The sequence below is a fragment of the Macrobrachium rosenbergii genome, chromosome 36, assembly GCF_040412425.1.
Source record: "Macrobrachium rosenbergii isolate ZJJX-2024 chromosome 36, ASM4041242v1, whole genome shotgun sequence".
In the NCBI taxonomy this organism is placed as follows: Eukaryota; Metazoa; Arthropoda; class Malacostraca; order Decapoda; family Palaemonidae; genus Macrobrachium; species Macrobrachium rosenbergii.
In genome coordinates, this window is record NC_089776.1 from 5,619,652 (window position 1) to 5,643,371 (window position 23,720).

The 23,720-nt window shown below is 36.5% G+C and overlaps 1 protein-coding gene across 1 annotated transcript in view; it reads left to right on the plus strand.

Moving 5' to 3' along the window:
• Positions 1 to 23,720, plus strand: part of LOC136856562 (carbohydrate sulfotransferase 4-like) — a 57,215-nt gene that overhangs the window by 29,956 nt on the left and 3,539 nt on the right. The window contains exons 3-5 of the mRNA XM_067134416.1: positions 1,440 to 1,701; positions 2,633 to 2,733; positions 23,578 to 23,697. Coding sequence (XP_066990517.1) covers positions 1,440 to 1,701; positions 2,633 to 2,733; positions 23,578 to 23,697 — 483 coding nt within the window. The remainder of the gene's footprint in view (positions 1 to 1,439; positions 1,702 to 2,632; positions 2,734 to 23,577; positions 23,698 to 23,720) is intronic.

Sequence of the window (23,720 nt, forward strand, 5' to 3'; positions counted from 1 at the left end):
GAAAGTAAAACAGATTGTGGAAGGAATGAGGAGGGAAGAATAGTGTGAAATTAAACAAACAAAAGCTTATATGAAAAACTTGACAGCATGGTGAAAAAGCTGAACTGGGCATATATGGACCTAGAAAAGCATAATATAGGATAAATACAAAGGCAATGTGAAGTGTGCTGAGAACTTTGAGAACTTATGGTGAAGGAGATTATGTTACTGACAGTGACTCAGGGCAAGTGACTGGTTAGTGTAAAATCAGTCTGAGATAAGGTTTCTTATGTCCCAAAAACTGTTTAATGCCTTTACCAACAGAGTGATGTGAGAAGTCAGAGAAAGGACAGTAGAAATAGATGCCAAGGCGTGGGCTAGGAAAATGACTTGAGGATGGAGTGTGGAGGGGATTATGCTTCATATGATATAGCACTGACTGCAAAACCTAGTAAAAGAGCTTGGAAGTGTCTGCAAGAGAAGATAGTTGAGAACAAATGTGGGCAAGAGTAATGTTTGGAGAGTTAATGGAAAACAGGAAGAAACAGCAATGAATGTTAATATGGATGGGTGAAGAATAAAAGTGGTTTGTTTATAGAAATACTTACCATTAAATGCAATGGATGACAGTAGGATAATGGTGGAGATGAGTCACAGAATAGGCAAATCAAGAAAGGTAGCAAGGTGTATGCAAATGATTTAGTGGACTATAAAAACTAACGTGGGAATGCATGGGGGAATGTTGAACCAACTCTATTTATGAGAGTGAAAGGTGAATGCTGAATGTGAATGAAATAAACATGGCTGAAGCTGTTGAAATGACCTGATTCTCAGTATTTGTAGCCTAAAGACCTGACAGGGTGAGAAATATGGTGGTACACTGAAATAGTAAAAAAGTTAGAGCTGAAAAGATGGCTCATTGTACTGAGATGGTTTGATCATATGGAAAGAACAGATGATGATAAGCTGGTGAATGAAGAGTGTATGATTCATAAGTGTTAGATGAAAGGAAGATAGGAAGACCTAGCATGTGTAGATGGATGGACTGAAAGAAGTATTGGAAAGGAGGATCTTCATCTCGAGGAGACGTGAGAATGTTTGCAAGACACGGGTGAATGGAACAGTGTGTGTAGGGGCTTTAAGTTTTGCTGATGAGCCTTCTGTGAAGATGTCTGGAGCAGCTAATAATGTGGAAATTTCTTCCACATTGGGCTCATACTTAATTTAGAAGTAGCTTATGAATTGTTTACTCTCTGGAGCTATTCTCTATCAGGGAGAACAGGTTATTATATATATATATATATATATATATATATATATATATATATATATATATATATATATATATATATATATATATATATACACACACAAACACACAAACACACACATATAATAACACATATATACAGTATATGTATATGTATGGTATCATTATCTCCTCTTTCTTCTTCCTTCAGTACAGAGCCTTTGCATTATTGGAGGGTGAAGATGCTACATGAGAATAACACCGAAACGAGCCTGGCCCGGGCGTTCTTGCAGGAGCTGCTGCATTGCCGAGTGAGCCGAAACTTCCAGAAGCAAATCGACTACATGAGCCGCCAAGATTTCTACATGAGATGGAACACTTTCTTCTCCCGGAGGTGCAGACCGATGAGGCTCTGCGGCAAGAGGAAGTTTGTCAATCATATGTGTCGTCGTGCACATATTCATATAGTCAAGGTAACGTCACATAGTTAAGGGAACATCATACTCGTCAATGGAAGATAGTTAGATATCAACGACAGCAATTGATAAACAGATGATTAAATAAAGAAAGAGATACAATTCCAAAGAAGCTATTTATTTGTTCAAATGGCCATTTACTGCTCCTCAGGTAGAATTCAGCTCCATTTTAGTTTCTTTTATGCAACTCTCTCGAGGCCTCAAGTCAGGTTGTTTTTCTCTCTTCCCTTTTCTTGGAGGTGTGGTTTTTCTTTTATAAAAAAGAAACAACAAAAAGACAAGAAACAAAACCCTAATTGAAGGCCCTTCAAAACATTCCCCGCTACCTTCACCTTGATTTGGGAATTCAAAATTTTGGAATTCAAAATTTGGGAATCGAAAAAAGTTGAAAACGAAGATATAAGCAAATGCACTTATTTACCTCACTTGCTGTTTACTTGAAAACCTAAGTTGCTTACTTTATCTGGCGACATATTGAAACCAATACTTTTCAAACAAAGTGATCAGTATTTATCCACATTTCAACATGAACCAGTAGTTCCAAGACATTGCTTTTAAAAGTTAAGTCTAACGCAAGAGACCTTAAAATTCGAAATTGACAGTATGAGACTTAAGTTTTACCCCCTTAATCTTCGTTGCAGGCTTCTGTTCAGAGGGGGGCATCACATCATCCGGAAGTATAGACTAATTTAAAAGGAAAGGGAGGGCAGACGTGCCTCATGCATCACCATTTTCTCATTCAGGAACATAAAAAACACCACTTCAGGAATTTCTAGATCACGTGCATATAACCGAAACAAAGGGTACATAAGCAGCGTGAGGCATCCAAAAGAGATCTCTCAAAACCCGGGTAACAGAAAAAATTAAAATAAAGATGGCTTTCCAGGTTTAAAAACAATACTAATAACGGTCTTTTAAATTATTTCAGGTTCTACGCCTATCGCTGAAATGGGCGTGGGCTGTGCTCCAGGACAACGGCCTCGACCTCAAGATCATTTATGTCGCTCGAGATCCCCGGGCGGTTCTGGTGTGAGTAGCTCCTGTATGTATTCTGTTTGGACTTTTAGGGCCGTCGACTCAGCTTTCATTGTCATGTAGTCTCCTCTAATTCCCCCGTTAGGAGAAACCCCGGAAAGTGTGCCTCACCTGGCTCACTGTACACGCCATGAAGTGTTTTTTTTAAAGATTCTTTTCGGTCCTTGCATGCACTGCTTTTTGCTCATTCTTTTCCCCAATCCCCTTTGCTCTGTTCTCATCTGGCAATGCAACTTCTTAAACTTTAGTTTGCTCCAGTTATAACATTTCACTGCAATGAAATCGCTGGGGCAACCCTCAGGAAATTCCAGAAATGTCATCTTGCTAGAAGAACCACTCACGGCTTCTGCATTTTTATGGCTAGCCGTGTCACTGTCACCTTTTTCTCAGATCAGTGATTTAAGACTATTCAGTTTGATTTTTGGCCGATGTTATTTCGAAATTACATTAATTTGTATATTCACTATATATATACAGTATATACTCGTATGTATATATATATATATAGATATATATATATATATATATATATATATATATATATATATATATATATATATATATATATATATATATATATATATATATAAACAATAAACCACATTGCCCTCATAATTTCTTGGACTCTTCACACTTTCTGGATGGACCTGTTAGCACAAAGCCTAAGATCCATTTGGAATAATATGAAGTAATTTTGATGTCCGTAGTAAGATTCAAATGTACATAACCTACTTATCAGGTGAAAAGTGACCAGTAGAATCTATGTATATATGGTTCTGCACAAAAAGCAATAAAATCGACTGTCCACTTGGCTATGGTGGCGAGGTTGGGTCTTTTCCAAATTCAATTGACATTTCTTTAATTTCCTGAGTGTTGCCCCAGGGATTTTATTCCAGTGAAATGTTATAACCGGAGCAAAATAAAGTTTCTCTCATGGTCAGGTAGGCAATGTGACTATGTTTCGATACACTGGATGCGGATTAGAATCCTGCAGTGGACATCAGAATTGCACTATATTCTTACATTTGGATCTAAGTCGGTGCAGTGACAGGCGTACCCAAAAAGCGTGAAGAATTCAGTTGTGGTTATCAAGGTATTACAATAACGTATGTATCCGGTAAAAAGTGACCAGTAGAGTAAGTATGTATATATATATATATATATACATACATATGTATATATATGTATATATATGTGTATGTATGTATGCATATGTGTTATGTTTTACATCTGCGAATATTAAATTCTGGAAAATTTTTAGCCTTGCTAATAGGGCCACAAAATCATAAACCAAAAGGGGAAAAAAGGAGGGTTTTAAGGTCACCAGAGTTACAGCTCGAGTAACTGATAATTAGTGTACAGCTTACAGAGTAATTGATAATTAGTTTAATTACAATTTACAGAGTAAAATTAATTAGCAAAGTAATACACGGCAGCACTGAAATTATTTACTTATAAAATGTTTAAGGAAGGCTCTGATAATGGGAATCTGTCCCCAGATAATTTAATTAGTGCAGCAGGGGCAACTGATAACGTCGGTGTTGAACTCATGCAACTTGTGTCAGGAAAGAACTTGCACTAGTCACATAACACTGGACATCGACTCCTGAAAGGCAGAGAGATGTCTGGTGTGTATACTTTACCTCAATAGGCCCATTACTATCAAGGGGATAATTACTTCATCAATTCACTGAATTCAAGAGAACACTTTACAAAGACTTACACTGTACTCGTAGGTAACCAAGGAAGGAATAATGAAAGATGAAAAGGTCAAGAGAAAAGATAAAGCTTATGGGTAGATTCCACTCAATTCCAGACGTACCTTATGCAAATTGGGAGTGATCTTAGTAAAAATCAGGAGTGGCACTCTTCCCTTCTTAGCAGAATTGGCAGGCGAATCAATGGTTGCTTAATTTTCGGCAGTCATGGGAAGAGTGTTGGCTGCCCTCGGGAAGTCCTGTTAAGGAGTAGGGAAGGAGGCCTTCCTTCGACTGTATCTGCCTGAGTGCTACTTGCTTTTCTCAGACAACAAATTTCTTTCTCACCGAATGGATGTCTGAGGTGATATCTTGCCTCTTGCGATTTCTGGAAACAAAAGAAAATCAGCAGCAGAAGAAGAACGCAAGAATGTGAAAGGGGTGTCAAAAGGGTGCAGCCTCCTGTGTTCTCTCTAGGGGATAATTAAGAAGGGGGGGAAAGCTTGGCTTAGACCCTTCACCCTCAAAAAGTACACTCTCACTCAAGTTTATTTAGTTATTACTATTAAGAATGTTTCAGTTTCTTATCAGGCACAAAGCTTGATATTCATGACAATATGTATACAGCAATCGCTCAGTTTTCCAGATTGACAGAACCAAGGGCCCATCGGATAATGTTGAAATCTGGATAATGACGAGTAAAAAAAATCTAGGCGTGTGCAAGGACAATTCCCTACCCTTTCTTACCTAACATTGTCAATACTGCATAGTGGTAAACACCTAATATTCTTGCAAACAACCACCATGCTTTAATCTGAAAAAATGTGCGAAAAAGTAATTATCTACCTTATTTTCTCATATCTGTAATGAAACAAACTCTATAAATATACTTAAAAACAAAAAAAGCAACCCCTTTCTTTTTCTCTCTTAAGTGACACTTAGTTTGGTAGGCTACACGTTTTTCATTTGCAACTGTAAACACTAAATATGCTTATAAACAACCACCATCACACAGTAAACTAAAAACTTCATGCAAAAAGAAATTATCGACCTTATTTTCCCATAAAGTATTTGTAACAAAATAAGCTTCATAAATTACACTTAGAAACAAAAAAGCAAACTCCTTCTCTTTTCTCTCATATGCCACTTAGTTTGGTAAGCTACATGTTCTTCATTTCCTGTAAAACATGTTGGGAATTTCCTCGACAGACGTCACTGTATTTTCGTTGTGCCGATGGACTGCACGATCAACCCACGATCTACGAAAGTGACTTAACCCCCATGCAAGGATAAATGAGTCACGTATCAGGTTTTTTTCAGTTTATTTACAAAAATAAAACCATCTCAGTCATCACCCTTACATAACAATCACACGAAACCCCCAAAACAAACGAACTTACAATCTCCGTACCTGCAACACGAAAGAGGTGGGCCACACAACTGCCCTCAACCTCTAAGAAACCACTGAAACCTAACCACAACTAACACAACGCCACCGCAGTACACAAACGCCCAAACAATTATTCTTACTGGGTCACTCTCATGACAAACACATAAGAACACTCACAGCTGCTATCTTAACACAAATCTTTGGGAGCCCAACACTCACGTCTGTTACTAATGGGCTTAAGGACCCCAAACTCACAACCAATCACTCAAACAAGCAACAAGACGAAACATGACGTTGCATACTGCGGCAGTACTTGCATTTCAGCAAAATATGAAATAACAGTCGTGTTGATGACCTGCCTTGACCAGTAAGTTCCCACCATTCTGTGAGCCCCGTAGAATCGGCGGGAGTTTGAAACGAAAATTTCCCGTGCACTGAATTCTTTCGCGACAAAACACATCGGGTTGTTCACAAATTTTTATGAACATGACAATTCTAATAACACTATACTGTAAAAATACTTTTACTCTCTCACTTACCTGTGTCCGCTGCCTTTCTTTCTTAAGATGGCTGGATGTTTTAAAAACTTGTGAGGAGGTTTACTAGTCCTCCCCTGGAAATGGAACAACTGCCCGCGGCCTAACTAGCCGCTGCCATTTGGCTGCAGCCTAAGTGGACGCCACGGTAACATCTATGAGAAGAGAGAAAATGAAAAAATTCTCTCTCTCCTTCTCTCTCTCTCTCTCTCTCTCTCTCTCTCTCTCTCTCTCTCTCTCTCTCTCTCTCTCTCTTTGTTTATTTATCAGTAGTTACTTTGTCTATAAGGGCTGGGCACTTCGCCAGTTACAGTAGATTGTTTCCTTTTTACAAATACGTTATTGAAGGGTTGTAATTATTTCAATGGATGTAAACTATTTTATGTACAACAATGCCTAATAGTCGTAAAAAATTGTCTATTTGGGAAATAATAAAGATTAAGTTTACAATGTAGAATGTTCAGTAACAAAACCCCGTCCACGAGGAAAAAAGAAATATGTGAGTGATGGATATATACTGTATACGTTTGCGACAGGCTTTGTGCTGATAATGTCATGCAGTTTGGAGATGCGAAAGGAGGTTATGCAAGGCACGAATTAAGGCAAAGAAATGATGAAATTGTAAAACAAACAAATGAGCATTTGCATAACGCTGACCCATCTCAAGTGAAAAAAAAAAAAAAGTTTCGAGCTACAGAAACAAGAGAACAAACATCTGTAGTGATTAATGAGTAGGAAATGTAACTGAAGCATGTCAAGGAGTCATGCATAGCTATGGCTCTCTACGAAAACTCGTGAGAAGGAAACGGAAGGATTTGTCTGCATACCCTGCCAATCCTACAACTTTAGAAGATCTTGTGATTTTCAGACCTATGGATCGGAGAAATTCCCTCTTGCAGACAGCGAAGATGAATCATGCAGAGTCATTATATTTGGAAAGGAAAGTAATGCACATTTACTTAAAGAAGTTAAGTGTATGTTATTCTTGCTGAGATGCACAATGGCATTCATCCATTTATCTATGCGGTACTTCCCAATAAACTACGTGCAACCTACGACATATTGTTTTGTATACTTTTAGAAATTCAACCCGAGTAACAGCCAGAAACAATATATTGTAATTTTGAAATAGGGAATTTCAAAAGTCTTCAATATCATTTTCCATCTGTTGAATTTACGGGTTGCTTTTTCCAGTCTGCTCAAAATGTATACAAAAAATTAACATCTTTGGGATTATCTCAGCAATACAATACTGATGCAAATTTTGCTCTGCGTGCTAAAAAGATAATTGCCACGGCATTTGTTCCGCCAGAACGTATTACTACAGCTATTGCAGATCTAGCAGATGAGCTTCCAAATGAACTTCAAGAACGTATGGATTGGTTAGACGACAATTATGTTGGAAGAATGAACAGAAGGGACAATACCAGCGTCTTCCCCTTTTTCCATTGAACATGTGGAATGTTTATCAACGCTGTTCAAATGACGAAGATAGGACAAACAATCGTGCAGAAGCTGCTCACCGTAGGCGGCAAAACGAACTGGGGATGCAACATCCAACAATGTGGAAGTTTATCGATAGTTTGGATAGGGCGCAACAAGGACTTTATTAAGAACAGCTGATTGCTGGTCAAAGGCCGCCTGTAAAGTTAAAAGAGTTCTGAGAAGCGGATGCATAGATAAAATCGATAGTTATGCAGTGTGAGAATAGAATTATTGTAGAATATCTAAGAGGAATTACTCGTAACTTGTCTCAGACTTATGCTGTTATATATTGTTTTTTGTGTATTTCAATAAATATGGCATTTTAGTAAAATTTAGCTTGTACGTATTTTTCTTTTACTTGAGAAACCAAACTAGATATATTGTCAAATAGTAACTATCATAAAATTATTCTTTGTATTTCTAAACTCAATAAAAACATATTTTAATACTTTCAATATGGCGGCAGCAAAGTGGCCCGGCAAGTTGTCCTTTTCTATGACTCTGCGGCCAGTTAGGCTGCAGCCACTTGTCTTAGACCCTCCTCCCCTACCTCCTCCTCCCCCCCCACTTCCACCAGCTTGACTGTCATCGAGACCAGTATCTTCTTTTTCCTGCGCCTCCTGTGACTCTTGGATGACAGTAAGTAGTGAAGTGGTTGGAAGAGGTGCCTAGAACATAAGGGTCATCGAAATGGGACACTGACACATCAGATTCATGACTGAAGGAGCCCATCATATTGATGAAGGCAGCAGATGTACTCAGCTGCGATCCCAAGTTGAAGGACTGAGTTATAGAAGAAGTGGATGGTGATGGTCGTGGGAGCACGGGGGTTCAGGATCTGAAGAAGCTGTCGAGGGTACTTTGATGATACAACGACAATTCTGCTTCACAATGACAAGCCTGAACTCTCGAATTTCCCTCGACCTCTTTCGCTTTGTGTTTTTGTCAGTCTTTCTTGCCTTGACGCATTACAGTATATACTGTATCACATGTTGTCATTTTTTTTCTTTACTTGATTTACTACACCGCATTTCATTACAAGTTTGGTTGACTCTAAGTTTGGTTATCACATATAACAGTACACGAGAGAATATTTTATCATTGTTGATATTTCATCTCTAATCGCCTTACAAATATTTACAATGTGAATTTCATATAAAGGCAAGCCAACACCAAACAGGCTGTAGCAACTTTCTGACGCCAGTCAATGAGTGCCTGTATGCGTGCGTCCGTGTTTCCATTATAAGTTTAGTTGACTCTGAGTACGATTATCACACATATCATAACAGTACACAAGATAATGTTTTATCAGTTATGCTATTTCATCTCAGTTGTTCTCTCTCTCTCTCTCTCTCTCTCTCTCTCTCTCTCTCTCTCTCTCTCTCTCGTACCCTACGCACACAATTGAGTTTATCTTTTGGATTATAAAAATAGAAAATGAGAAAACTCAATAACAATATAAATGGTAATAGCGTAAAATACAAATGAAAGGTCATAAGCATAACTACACGAAACAAAAGAAGCTGTATCAAGTCAGACGTTACCCAGCCCTCTTCACCTACCCAACACTACATCCCCCGCCAGCCCCCCCCCCGCGCCAACCCCCGCCAGCCAGGGAAACTGCTTTCATGAGATATCAAATGTGAAGGTTCACAGAGAGAGGAGAAAGAAAATCCAGGTAAGGAGAGCTTTCTTACAATGACTACATATTTCTAAACTACACTGAATGAAATAAGACATTTCATTTAAATATAAAACAACCGTTTGCACAAATCGCAAATGGTACAAAGCATAAAGCGACAAAATAACTAGTTGCCAAAAAAAACCCCTGATAATCATTTTGGTCCTTTTTTATCACAGGACAAGTATTAAACAAGACATTTGATAAATGGACAACATAAGGATGCCGAAAATAAGAAAGTTCTGACGGTCAAAAAAGGAATAACGAAATAAAAGATCAAGTGGATAACGCGCTTCCAAAAGTTCAAATGACGGACTAATTAAAAAGATCAACATAAACATGCATATATCTAATTACACGCACATACCGCTGTGAATGTTAACATTATAGAAGTAATCAAATTCCTTTCTCTTCAAAGGTAAATTTAGTAGACAGTACTAATCCATTAAGTTTGTGAAAGAATACTTTTACACCTTCAGATAATGGCTACAAACATATCTTGTCATCAACAAGGAGGAACCAGCCATAAATTTCCATAATGGAAAACTTGCTTTTTGGCTTACCAGTAAATTTACCTTTGAAGAGGAGAAAGATGGAGTTTTACCATTTCTGAATGTTAACATTCACAGGATTATTAAAAAATCTAAATTTTCTGTCTATAGAAAACCTATAAATGGCTACCCCTGGCATTTCTACTCTAAAAATAGGTAGTGAAAGAAGAAGCGCTTGCTGCAACGCTTCCCCGTTCGGGTGGGACGGATACGTAGCCCTCATTTTGCTGAGCCTTCAGTTGATAAGATTCACAGCATTGCTTTTAATTTAAAGCATCCAAATTCCTATGTTGCCATATTTTTCAAGATGGCTAAGAAAACTTTTTCATCGTGAAAAGCAAAGGTCCCTGGCAAGTCAGAAACTTATTAAATTTCATATTCTTTGAGAATTTTAAGTACTACTTATGTAGTTTAAAACTTTTAATGGAAATGTTGCTTTACGTAACAACAGCCCAGTGAAAACTACGTTAATTAAAACTTCTCAGAAAATGCAGAGAGGTCAATATACGAAGATCCATGTTAGTATCTCTAAATGAAATATCTTGGTAAAACTGGTAAAAGTCTAAATGTAAAACATCAGAAGTGTAAGAACTTTTCAGTCTTCTTCTTCTAATGCTGTACGGTTACATAAAATGAATTTTGATCATCAGATAGACTGGAAAAAGGGCAGATCCATAATTTCTTGAGGTGATTGTACAAAACACATATCAATTTTACCGGACATGAGCCTCAGTTCTGTTTTTTTTTTTAATTGGATGGTTTTCTTGTGGAGGAAGTGTTTCAGTAAAGGAACAAATAGTTACATGAACTGTTGTATGACATGGTATAAAGTTTACCTTGTTATAGACGTGAGGGGAGGTTTTGCGTATGAATGTATATGTGGTGCATTTTAACGATATATTTGTGCAAAAGTACTGAAGCTCCATATTGACGTCTTTAAATACATGCCTGTATATGTTTATCTTTATTTATGTACAACCTGTCTTCTGAATTTTTGTAAAAAGGTTATTCATTTGGTTATTGCTCTCTAACTGCGAATTTTTCTTCTCTTTATCGCCCTTATGTTGTCCATTCATTCTTGTCTTTGTCGGTAATTGTTCTGTGACAGGAAAGGACCAAAAACGTTATCTGCCTTTTTTAGCAATTTATTTTATCCCTTTATCGTTTGCGACTTAGCTTGATTGTGGTAAGAATGGGCTTGCGAGGATGAGTTGTTTTTATTCTAACAGTTGTTTTATGTCTACATTTATATTCATCTTTTCATTTAAAGTTTTCTGAAGTACAAAAATTCTTTTACTATGTTTATTGTAATTTGTAATTTTGTCACCATTATATTATATATATATATATATATATATATATATATATATATATATATATATATATATATATATATATATATATATATATATATATATATATATATATATATATATATATATATATATATATATATGCGTGTGTGTGAGCGTGTGTGTTTGCGTAAATTTGTGTGTGTTAATGATTTCCATCCAAAACGATGAAGAATTACCAACATTTTTCATTTTTAAGTTTTATCGAGAAAATTGCCGTGAATTCCAATTTGCAACTTCATCGTCTTCAAGGACAAAATTTAAAGCCAGAGTCTGTCTGGCCATGCTTTCATATTTCCTTAAAATCGGGATGCACCGACTGTAGACTGCTGTAACTTTATGAATATGGATCGAGTATTTCCCCTTTTATCTTGCAAATGACAACTATTTCAGAATTTCAGTTTTTTTATGTCCAATAATAACTCCCAGTAATTTAAAACTTAGGAATCCACATTACTCACTCCGTTGGTTTTTGTGGCTCTGGCCTCATTCGGACTCACAGCGACTGACGCCCAGCTCCGATGATCGGTTGCACCGCCCGCATGACGAGGGAGGCCTAACATGCTTTCACCATCGGACATTAATGTGTTGTCCTTCCAACTGATCGATACCTAGGACTTCAACAACCCTGTTGCTGAAAATGTATGGGACCCACATTTTACCCGTTTAAATTCGGTATCATCATACAACCCCAGAACTTAATTCAGACTTTCAAGAGGTCACAAAAACTGCAAATGGGTTGTTACAACTATTCACTTTACCGTGCGTCCCCTCACTTTCTCTTCCCTCTAACCAATGACCCTTCTTGCTGATTAATGTCGTTCTGTCATCGTCCAGCTCAACCTGAAATATCTCTCTCTCTCTCTCTCTCTCTCTCTCTCTCTCTCTTAATCCTTGCTCCTCGTCACATCTAAGGATTTTGTAATCCTCCCATTGTCTCCTTGTTTCAAGTGTTTCATCATTTAGATTGCTGTCATTTGGAACTCGAATGTTGAAAGGGTGAACGTTCACCTACATTTACCCTTTAACATTTCTAAAACTCCTAACGATCTCCTTTTTTGACTACCTTTGTTCTTATGATGATGCACATATCCATGGCTTTAAATTACTCATACATATTTTAACGTTAAAACCTTTCTTGTTTTAGCCTTTTCATTATCACCTAATGTTACACACACACACACACACACATATATATATATATATATATATATATATATATATATATATATATATATATATATATATATATATATATATATATATATATATATATATATATATATATATATATATATATATAGTAAGCGAGCGTTTGTGTGTAGAAGGTGGTGGGTAAACCTATGTACTTAAAACTCCTTGTATCTCGGATGCGATTGCCTACCATCTGAGGGCTGACATTTATTTTCTCATTTAATTATTTCTTACATTAACATTCTTACATCAGGTGAAAAAATCATCATTACTGGCATGTAAGAGAACTTTCTGTAAAAAGAAGCTTGAAGCAGACTGTGGGTGGGTACATGCGTGGCGCTGACTTCTGGGAGGGACAATGAAAAGTTTTCTGCAGGCGTTTGTCATGAAGGCTGCCTCTAACTCCATTGCACCTTGCTTACGAATTTAAGCCCACGGAGGGCTGACTTATTCTTTCAATTAAATGCCAATTGCATTAGCACACAATCATGGGCATTTTTAACGAAATTCGCCATCCTCTTTTCTTTGAGACTTAGATTTCTTTATTTCCACAAGAAAATTAAACGACTATTAGCTAAAGATTATCCAGGATTGTCTTTTGAACTGGATATAAAATCGTGTGAGGGGAGAGAAAACGGAAATAAAATCCAGGTACCTGAGAAAACTGGAATCACTATCAGCCATTTAGCATGAAAAAGAAGAGATGAATGAAATTTCTGCAACCTTGAATCCAAACAGTTTCATAAGATGAGAGGACAGCGCTTCATTTGGGTATAAAGTTCAATAACTCCACAAAGAAACTTGACATTGTGAACATCTTGAAAAAGATTTGCACAAAACAAAAATTAGTGGGAAAGAATTCCTATGTAAACAGATATTTTGAACAGCATAAATTATGGATACAGAAATTTCTTTCATATAGAACATGCCTTCACTAATTGTACAGTGAGCCAAGTTAGTACAGTCGGCAGTGTCACATTTTTGTCTAAATTCTTTGTCTCATCGTCACAGCCGTTAGTTGGCACAATTTCCAAATCACATATGACGAACTCTGTCGATTATGTTGATAAAAGCTGTAAAAATATAAGGCCCAGGACGATGAAATTATGGCCTGTTTCGATGTAACTAGCTTGTTTACCTGTATACACCTGTTAATGATGTATTACATTTTTTTAAAAATATGAAGTAGATAGCTATGGTTTTTTTTTTTTTTTATTTTACCAGCTACTATGGGATTCACAGCCGGTGTCCCGATGTTATTCCGGAATAAAATTTTATCAACGTACCTGACAAAGATGACACTTTGTCACATGGTATCTTACATCCCTACCTAATTTTTTACTGTATTCTGTATTACGAAAGATGCATAATTCTGGTGATTATAAGAGTAACACCGATTTCTTGTAGACATCGCCAGCAAACTCAGAGGAATGTCTTTCGAAGATATAATGACGTAACTTATGACGTCATTAACTTGCCTCCTTCTCGATGGATAATTGGCTATTCGTGAAAAAGTCTCAACCTCTGGCAACAATGAAATACAACCAATACTCCTTGTTTGCATTTTGTAGTAGTAGTAGTAGTAGTAGTAGTAGTATATAGGATTTATGCCATGAGGTCGAATGCTAGAATCCTTGAAAAAAGAAGCCTACCAACAATCGAACTACCTTGCCGGTAATACTCTGTGGAATATGAAAACAATTTTCATTATAATGTTACATTTCAGCCATTGTTGTACTCCGTCACTAAGAGGACAGGAGCGATCATATGAAATGACATGCCCTTACATGGATCCTTTATTTAACATAATTACACATGAGGAAACTTGACATTATAATCAATGGGTGGATTATGGCGTTTCGGGCTGAGCCCAAGAACTGGGACCTATAGAGGTCATTCAGTGATATATTATAACCCATGACATTTTTTTTTTTGGCAAAGCAAGTTTTAATGTTGTTCCGCAAGTTATATTTTACTAAGAAATCAACAACTATTGCTTTATAGAGCATATATAATTATCTTTCTGCACCTTATGGAAGTCAACAAATGACGAAAACTTAGTAGCTTTGGATGTCCGGGTGTACTCCTTACCCAAAATAGGGCCTATTATTCATTTACTTGTTCAAGCTTACGTAGGGTTTGCCACGGGCCTCCTCACTTCTAAACAATTGTGCAAGTCGAATCACAAAAGCTGTCCTGCAACCACGGGGACAATGACTTATCATAGCCGCCGTTCTTGAAGCCTTGACAAGGTAATAATATTCATTCAGAATTTCAGAGACAGCTGTTTGTCGTCATCACCTTGTGGGAGGAGTCAGGACGTCATATGTTTATGTTACGTATAACTTTGAACCCATACATTAGTGTTCCGCCACTGGCTGCGGCTGCCTTATTTTACTCTTATGAATATGCTTTTTTCAAATGTAAGTAATAAAGAATGCTGCCGAAAATTAGGTATGGGTGTAAAGTATACTATGGCTGAGTAATATCTTTGTCAAATGCACAGAAAAAAAGGTATTCCGGAAAAACACCGGGACGAAGGCTCTGAATCTCATAGTAGTACAATGTTACAGTTAGGTAGATTTTACGTAGTAAAGGGGATGAAAAATTCATTGCCTATACATCTTGATCAGTTACTGCCGCAGTGTGGGGTCTGCGGTGGGCAGTTGCGGCTAACCTGGCTGACGTTCGCCTAAACACCTCAAGATGCTGCAGAACTGACACCAATCAACTTTAACCTCAACTTTTAAATACTTTTTTTTTCATGGAAAATGTTTTGGACAGAACTTTGGTGTGCAGATGGGAAATGATCTTCACCCACTCTCTAACTTTTACAAGGAGTTTGATGAAAGCAGGCAGCAAGCTCCATCTCATCCAGGCCTGAGCAACCTGCGGCCCTCAAGACTTTTCCGTGCGGCCCGACTCTTCAAAAATAAATATCGTACAGTGCGGCCCTTGGGGTCAACTGCCAAGCAGGAAATTTACTAAACCCTAATTACTTAAATTCCTAAAATGTCGTTTCGTCGAGAGAGAGAGAGAGAGAGAGAGAGAGAGAGAGAGAGAGAGAGAGAGACTACCACTCCCAGCAGCTCAGAGAAGATGCGAAAACGTGAATAAAGTGACTGAATCTTTTATTCGTATGTGCGTATATTAAATTCCGTTTGTTTTCTTCCACGCCTAGTAGATGTTCAGTTATTATACGTAGTACAGCTGGAAGTAATGTTAGGCCTACGTAGCCGGTCTAATTACTACTCGTTGGTATCTCTGATTCGGCGGCAAATAATAAGATGCAACCGTCATCCGAAGTGTCCTGAATATCTGCTGCCTCAGTGTCTGACTCTCTGGCGTCTTGTGACTGTATTTTATAACAATCCTTGTAGCTATGCACTTCCCGAGTCCCCTGATTATTGATTATTGGCCTAATAATTTCTATCCATTCACTCAATATTACCAAACATTTTTTATTGGAAAATTTACCCATTACTGTGCAGAGGTCGGAATTTTCCCCCCACTAATAGGCTACTAGTAATAAAAAACGTAAAATATCAGAGGAAAACAGGGCTTTGAAGAAAAGTGGACTGACCGATATTTATGTGTGCCATCAGGGGGAAAAGCATTGTGCCGTGTGTGCCATGAAACTGTTTCGGTATTGAAGGAATATAACATTAATAGGCTTTGTACCACGAAACAAAGAAGATTATGAAAACATTATAGGCGAAGCACGAATGGAAAAAATACCTTTCCTGCAGAAGTCTTGAAAGCACAGCAGTCAGTGTTTACTAAGAAAAGTAACGAGTACGATGCATCAGTCAAAAGTTTGGTGCTAAGTCAGATCCTTGCAAAAAGACTCAGACCTTTTTCAGACGGTGAGTGCACGAAACATTGTTCTTGTGCAGCTTCAGATATAATGTATGCTGACAAAAAGAAACAAGTTGAGTATATAAGTCTGTCAAGGTTTACTGCTGCTAGAAGAATAGAGTATTGAAAGTATAATGGCCAAGCAAGTGCGTGCTTTTCGTGCTTACTCTGTTGCCCTCGATAAAAATTGTGACACCACAGGTACTGCACAACTTGCTGTGTATAGACGGGGTGTTAATAATGACTGTAATGTTATGGAGGAAATGGCGTCACTGCAAAGCATGAAAGGAACCACCGCGGGCCAAGATATACTTGATGAATTAGATAAGGTGTTATAGCCTCCTCGCACTAACCTGGCGGAGAAGTCCCGCCCACCATTGTAACTGCATAGATTGCAGGATTCGTCAGTATTGTATCTATTTCGAATTTAATCATTAACAAGCATACAAAATATAGCATATCATTACAAAATCTTGATGTAATATATAAATTCCTATTCTTTCTGCATAGTTGCTGTCACTGAAATACTTGTCATTGAATAAAAACAAACGAAGAAAAAAAAAAACCGAGAGGAAGGGGAGGCGTGCTGGTCAATGGAACAGCCATTGTTTTGACGACAACACACATAATTATTTTTACTGATTAACTAATTTTTAATTTGTATTTGAATTTATGTTTGGGTTTAATCGTAAGAGCAATACTCTTTGGTTTAAGGTGATCTAAAATTAATTTGCTGTAGGACTACGTAAATTTTATGCTATTTTCGAGCTAACTGAAGGGGAAATATAAAAGCTTTTACAGTTTTTAATGTATTTATTGAGTAATAACAATACTGAATCGGGAAATATAAGTCGAAAAATTACTTGTATGTATCTTTCCTGTATGCCCAAAAAAAAAAAACATGTATTAAAATGACATAACGTTAAAGTTATAATTTAAAAGTGAATGTTAGCAAACGAAGGCAATTAACACATATCATATAGGCCTATAGCCCACAGCTTCATTTACAATACGACTGCATAAATTCATAAACAAACCTCATAATATAATTGCTTAAATGTATAGTAGCATAAAACAAAAGGTAAGTAAAGAAGAGATATAATTTTGTGGTTTATACAATTATTGGAACTAGACCCATACGATGCTACCAATCGGCTCCTCCAGATTCAACCACTTAACCAAGGAATTTTAGTAAATAGCCTAACCGATCTGTGAACCGCAACTATCCCCAAGTATTCTAAATTCTAGATGATGAGTTTTACATATGGAATAAGTTTCAGCTCTGTGACAAAACGGAATAATCAATATTGCCATTGGATAACAAAATAAGATAAAAATAAAATACAAAAAATAAATAAAACAAAACGGATGGTAGAAAATGCCTCGTTTTAGACCAGTTTTTTTCACTATTTGTTAGGAGATATCTAACACTTTTCTGAAAGTTTACCCAACTTTGTTGAACTGGATCAAACCTTCTATTCCTAACCAACCATCTACGGCCACGGCCTTTAACAACTGGATTGGAACTGGAGAGCTGGGGAAAATGATCAACGACATTCGCTCATTACGAATGTCATTAGATGTTTCCCCACTGATAAGAATATAATTATAAATATAAGAATATCAACATAAAAAGACACCTTTACTTTGTGTTAGATTACGCAGGAAATTAAATAGGTAAATATATGAAGCTACAGGTATGTATGTATTTACCTTCAAATGGGATGAAAAATATCATAAATTTGTTGACGTCACTGAAATCAACTGATGAGGTGACAAGTGTAAGATTCGACAATCCCGCCAAAATAATGGCTGTTCCATTAACCAGCACGCCTCCCCTTTCTTTGCATACAGTTACACTCGTTTTTTTTTCTTCTTCGTTTGTTTTTATACAATGACAAGTATTTCAGTGACAGCAACTATGCAGAAAAAACAGAAATTTATATATTGCATCAATATTTTGTAATGATATGCTATATTTTGTATGCTTGTTAATGATTAAATTCAAAATAGATACAATACTGACGAATCCTGCAATCTATGCAGTTGCAATGGTGGGCGGGGCTTCTCCGCCAGGTTAGTGCGAGGAGACTATTGCTAGGTTTGGACTGGATTACAAGAATTTAGTTTGCATTACAACAGATGGGGCTCCTGCGATGACAGGTTAAAAGAATGATCTGGTAGGGTTGCTGAAGGGTGGTATGGAGTCTCAAAATATTAACTCGTCTCCACTTATTGTCCTGCACTGTATTAACACCAGGAAGCTTTGTGCGCGAAGACAGTAAACTTTCCACATGTAACTAATGTTCTTGTGAAAGCAGTCGTCTTCATTGAGCCAAAAGGTCTGAATCATAGCCAGTTTCAAGAGTTACTGGCAGATATTGAAGCAGAATACTGTGATGTGAAGTATTTTTGTGAAGTTAGGTGGCTAAGTAAGGCAGGAGTGCTAAAGAGAGCATGTGAACTTTTGAATGAAATAGTACTCTTCTTAGACATGATAGGTAAATCTATCCCTGAAATGAATGATAATGAATGGAAGTGTGACTTGGTATTTTTGGCAGATATAGCAGACCATCTCAGCACCCTGAATGTTTGGCTTCAAGGGAAAGATCAATTCATTAATGACCTATTCTCACTGATCAAAGGTTTTCAGACCAAATTACGTTTGTGGGAATCACAGCTCAGGAATCATAACACAGCCCACTTTCCAACATTAAACAACCATGTAATAAGCGTCTGAAATATGGTGACAGGTTGGCAGCCTTACAAGAAGAATTTTCCGTGAGATTCCATGACCTTACAAAACACTCACTAGCTACTGAACTGTTTACTTCCCCATTTTCTTTGGATGTGGAAACTATTACAGAGGATATGCAAATGGAAATTATTGAACTGCAATGTAATAATAAGCTAAGAAATAAGTATGGTGATAGCTCAGTATGCCAGTTTTTTTGAACAACATTTATCAAACACAGAATATCCCAAACTATCTCGCCATACAAGGAAGATAATGGCAGTGTTTAGTAGTACGTATGTATGTGAACAGCTCTTTTTCAAAGTTAACCTGGTTGAAAATAAATTTCTGTCCTCACTAACTAATGGACACTAAGAAAGCACCCTACGTGGTGCCACATCGGCCATTTAGCCTGGTATTGACTGGTTGGTCCAACAAATGCAAAGTCAGCCATCCCAGTAGATAAAGTTTTCATTTGGTTGCATAAAGAAGGTTAGGATGTTCCTATCAACTCAAGTACACAGTTATCTCTATGTGCGTATTACAGCCATATCTAATAATAAATAAACCCTGGGAAATATCAATATATAATACAGATGTGCAGCTGGGTGAGAAATCAAGAGTTTTTTTATTTAGGATGGGAATGTTAAGAGTCTTAGTTCTTATGATAATTTGCTTGACAACGGTCATAGGAGGATTTAAAAATTTTTTTATTATATATTACATTCACATGTCTTGTGAAGCCTTTTTGTAACTACAGAATGTTTTTCGTAAGTTAGAAATATGAGACTAATTTTGCAGTTGGTTTTTTACTGAGGCCGTCTTTCTAACACCCCGATGTGCGGCCCTCCATAACTTGAGATTCTTGACTAGTGGCCCTTCATTTGAAAATGTTGCACACCCCTGATTTCATCGACAATATTTCATGGTCCTGTTATGATGACGATATATTTAGTATTTGGAAAAATCTAATTGACTTAGATATTACATTAACACTTTTGCTTGGACTGATACCTCAGATTCAATTTATACTATATATATATATATATATATATATATATATATATATATATATATATATATATATATATATATATAAACTATAAAAAGTTATTTTTATAGATTATACATACATACATACACATATATATATATATATATATATATATATATATATATATATATATATATATATATATATATATATAAACACACATATATATAAACTATATATAAATAAGTTATTTTTAAGAGATAGATTATATATATATATATATATATATATATATATGACCAACCGGTGCTGCCGGGAGAACTAGGACTCAGATAATATGTCCCTTTTATCCAAATATTAAATTGTCCCACACACATATATATACTGACTGTCCCTTTTATCCAGATGTTACTGGCTGTCCCCATCCGGTATTACCAACCCAGATGTTATGTGACTGCCTTTTGTCCAGGTATTACTGTACTGGAGAACTCTGTCCCTTTTATCCAGGACTGGTGACTGTCCCTTTTATCCAGGTATTACTGTACTGACTGTCCTTTTATCCAGAATTTTCCTGCGCCTCCCTTTTATCCAGATGTTACTGTGGTGACTGTCCCTTTTATCCAAATATTACCATGGTGACTGTCCCTTTTATCCAGGTATTACTGTACTGACTGTCCCTTTTATCCAGATGTTACTGTGGTGGCTGTCCCTTTTATCCAGGTATTACTGTGCTGTCAGTACGTTGTATCCAGGTATTACTGTGCTAACTGTCCCTTTTATCCAGTTAATACAGTGGTGATTGTCTATTTTATCCAGATATGACTGTTGTGGCTGTCCATTTTATCCAGACATTACTGTGGTGACTGTCCTCCAGGTATTACTGTGCTGACTGTCCCTTTCATCCAGATATTACTGTGGTGACTGTCCCATTTACCCCCAATAAATCTAAATACACTTCCTGGTAAACCTAAACACATCCCCACTAAACCTAAACACACACCCCGACTAAACTTAAACACACCCCCCACTAAACCTAAACATCATGCTGAAATATCATGCTGAAATAGTAAACTCAGGAGAGATATAATAGGAACAGCCTTCATACAATATAACAAAAAAAAAAATTAATATTAGTACAGTATAGGTTTCTTCATGCAATGAAAAACCAGTATAAATTAGGTAAAATATTGGCTTAGTATTTACACAGTTACCTATTTAGCCTTATTAGAGAGTTTCTTTTATCTTTTGCTGTTAGACGAACAGATTTGGTAATCAGCCCAATTCTTCTATAAGTGTGTAATTATCTTGATGGGAATTGGGGATTGTTCTGAGTATCAGCTGAAACATTTCTTATAATTCGAAACTAATTGTATGTTAATCTTGTAGAATAATAGTTTGCTAAAAAAAACATTCACAATGACGTGATTAAAATGTTATTTAAAAATCCACAATTTTGTCCGTAAATTGTATTGGGCTACTGTCAACAGTTAAAAACTGAAAGCAAAGACTTTCGTTCAAACATCTGGGCGGTGTTCCTCATCCGTGTTTGCGCTGAATGATAACAGTTCTGGCTATCTATCAAATGATCATTTACTACTGTAAAGTCAGAGCCACCTTCCTCATAGAAATGAATGTCACTTTCAGGACTGCACTATTTTTACACCCAGTTTTTATGAAGGCATGATAAATGTTTTACGAAGTGCTTGTAAGACTCCCTCGTATCCAGAAATAAAAACAAAAGTTGTGCATGAGCTTTTAATGAATAATGAGAAATATGCTCCTATTAATGAAAATATGTACCTCTTATTTTATTTGGAAACTAATTTGGAGGCATGTAAATAATAAGTATATAGAGAAGAAAAGTAGGGAAATTTTGTTTAAACATGTACCCGAAGTGCTGAGTAGAAATGATAGATTAGCTATGATGAAAATAAAAGATGAAAAAGACTGCTATTGTGGATGCATAGCAACTAATATGCAAATGGTATGTTTCTATCCTTAGTTTAAAATTTGTTGGATTGGCTTTTTGATTTACCGAATGAATGTTGTAAACTGAAAAGAAGTAATAGGTTAAGGATTTTAAAGTTAAATTTTGATGCAGACTCAAAAGAGGATGAAAATACGGCAATATCTAATTTTATAGCAGAGATATGGATGGGAAGATACTTAGGATTTATAAGTACTGACCCTCAGTTACTGAAATGGATAAAAAGTCGAATGGTCAATACTTTCAATGTAAAAGAAATAGGATTTAAAACTTTTGTTCAAAAAGTTTTCACAAGTCAATATGTTTGTAATTTAAAAACATATTTAGAGGAATAAACATAATTGTAATGTTAGGGAGAGTTTAGAAAGGGAAAAGGCGAGAGGATAATCACCTGTTACCGTAGTTCCGGAAGCTTGGGGAGACCTCGGCAATGTTCAGTAGTGGAGTCGCAACTGACCTTGACCCACGAAGGTGCAATTAAAGGTATATTTGCAAAAATAAGAATAAATTTTTAGAAAACAAGTAAATGGAAATACGACAGGCATTGCTTTGGTTGTTTTCTTTACCAATATCAGTTGTAAGATAAATAAAAGAATCATCTTTGATTTAAAGTTAACAGTTCTGCATGTCATTCAGGTAGCCCCCAGATTAATATGGGTAACTACTTCTTAGTAGTTACCCATATTAATCCTCAGCTCCTTGTGAAAGAAGGCAGTAGAACTTTATGAGTAACCACTTTTCAGTATTGTTTTGCCTTTAATCAAACTGACAATAATTATCCCAGGTCTATTTTTATCAAGTTATCGGATCTCATTCCTTCAAGCCATTACGGGCCATTTCTTTATAACAGTTTCCTCATTGTTTCATTTAAACTTTTTGCCAAATAAAAACTCCTTGGTATCTTTATGTCCTGATTAACCTTTGTAGATAAATTAAGATCTAGTTAATTTTTTTGTAAATATAAGTTTCGGATATTGAGACTATTAAATGAAGGGGTTTGAAGTTCCCTTAGTATATCACAATTTAATATTTCCAACCGGTAGGCAGTAAGCATTTCTGAACAGGTAAGCTTATGCATCTATGATTCAACTACAATTTTTCGTGCAGTTAGATGTCCACGTGCTTCAGATAAGTAGAGAGGTTATCTAGACAAAAAATATGTAACAGATCATGACTTAAAATATACCCACTTGCCATAATGAAAACCCAGTTTGGGCAAGTCCTTAGCAATAGCATATCACAGAGGCTTATAAGACGTGTGTGTCAGTGCAGAGTCTACAGCTTTTATCTAAAAAATCAGACAAAAGCTTCCATTGCGCTGGCTCTCTGTCCTTCTGGTGAATTAAAAGAGAAAATAATATATTTTATTTTCCGAACAGGTCTCGTGCCCGAGTTGGATGGTGCCTTTCTGATACCTGTAGAAAACCTGAAGTAGTTTGCAGCTTACTCGAAGAAGATATCAAGCAAGCAGAAAAGTTAGCTCAGTCGTTCCCAGAACAGTGAGTGGCCAGAATTACTTGTA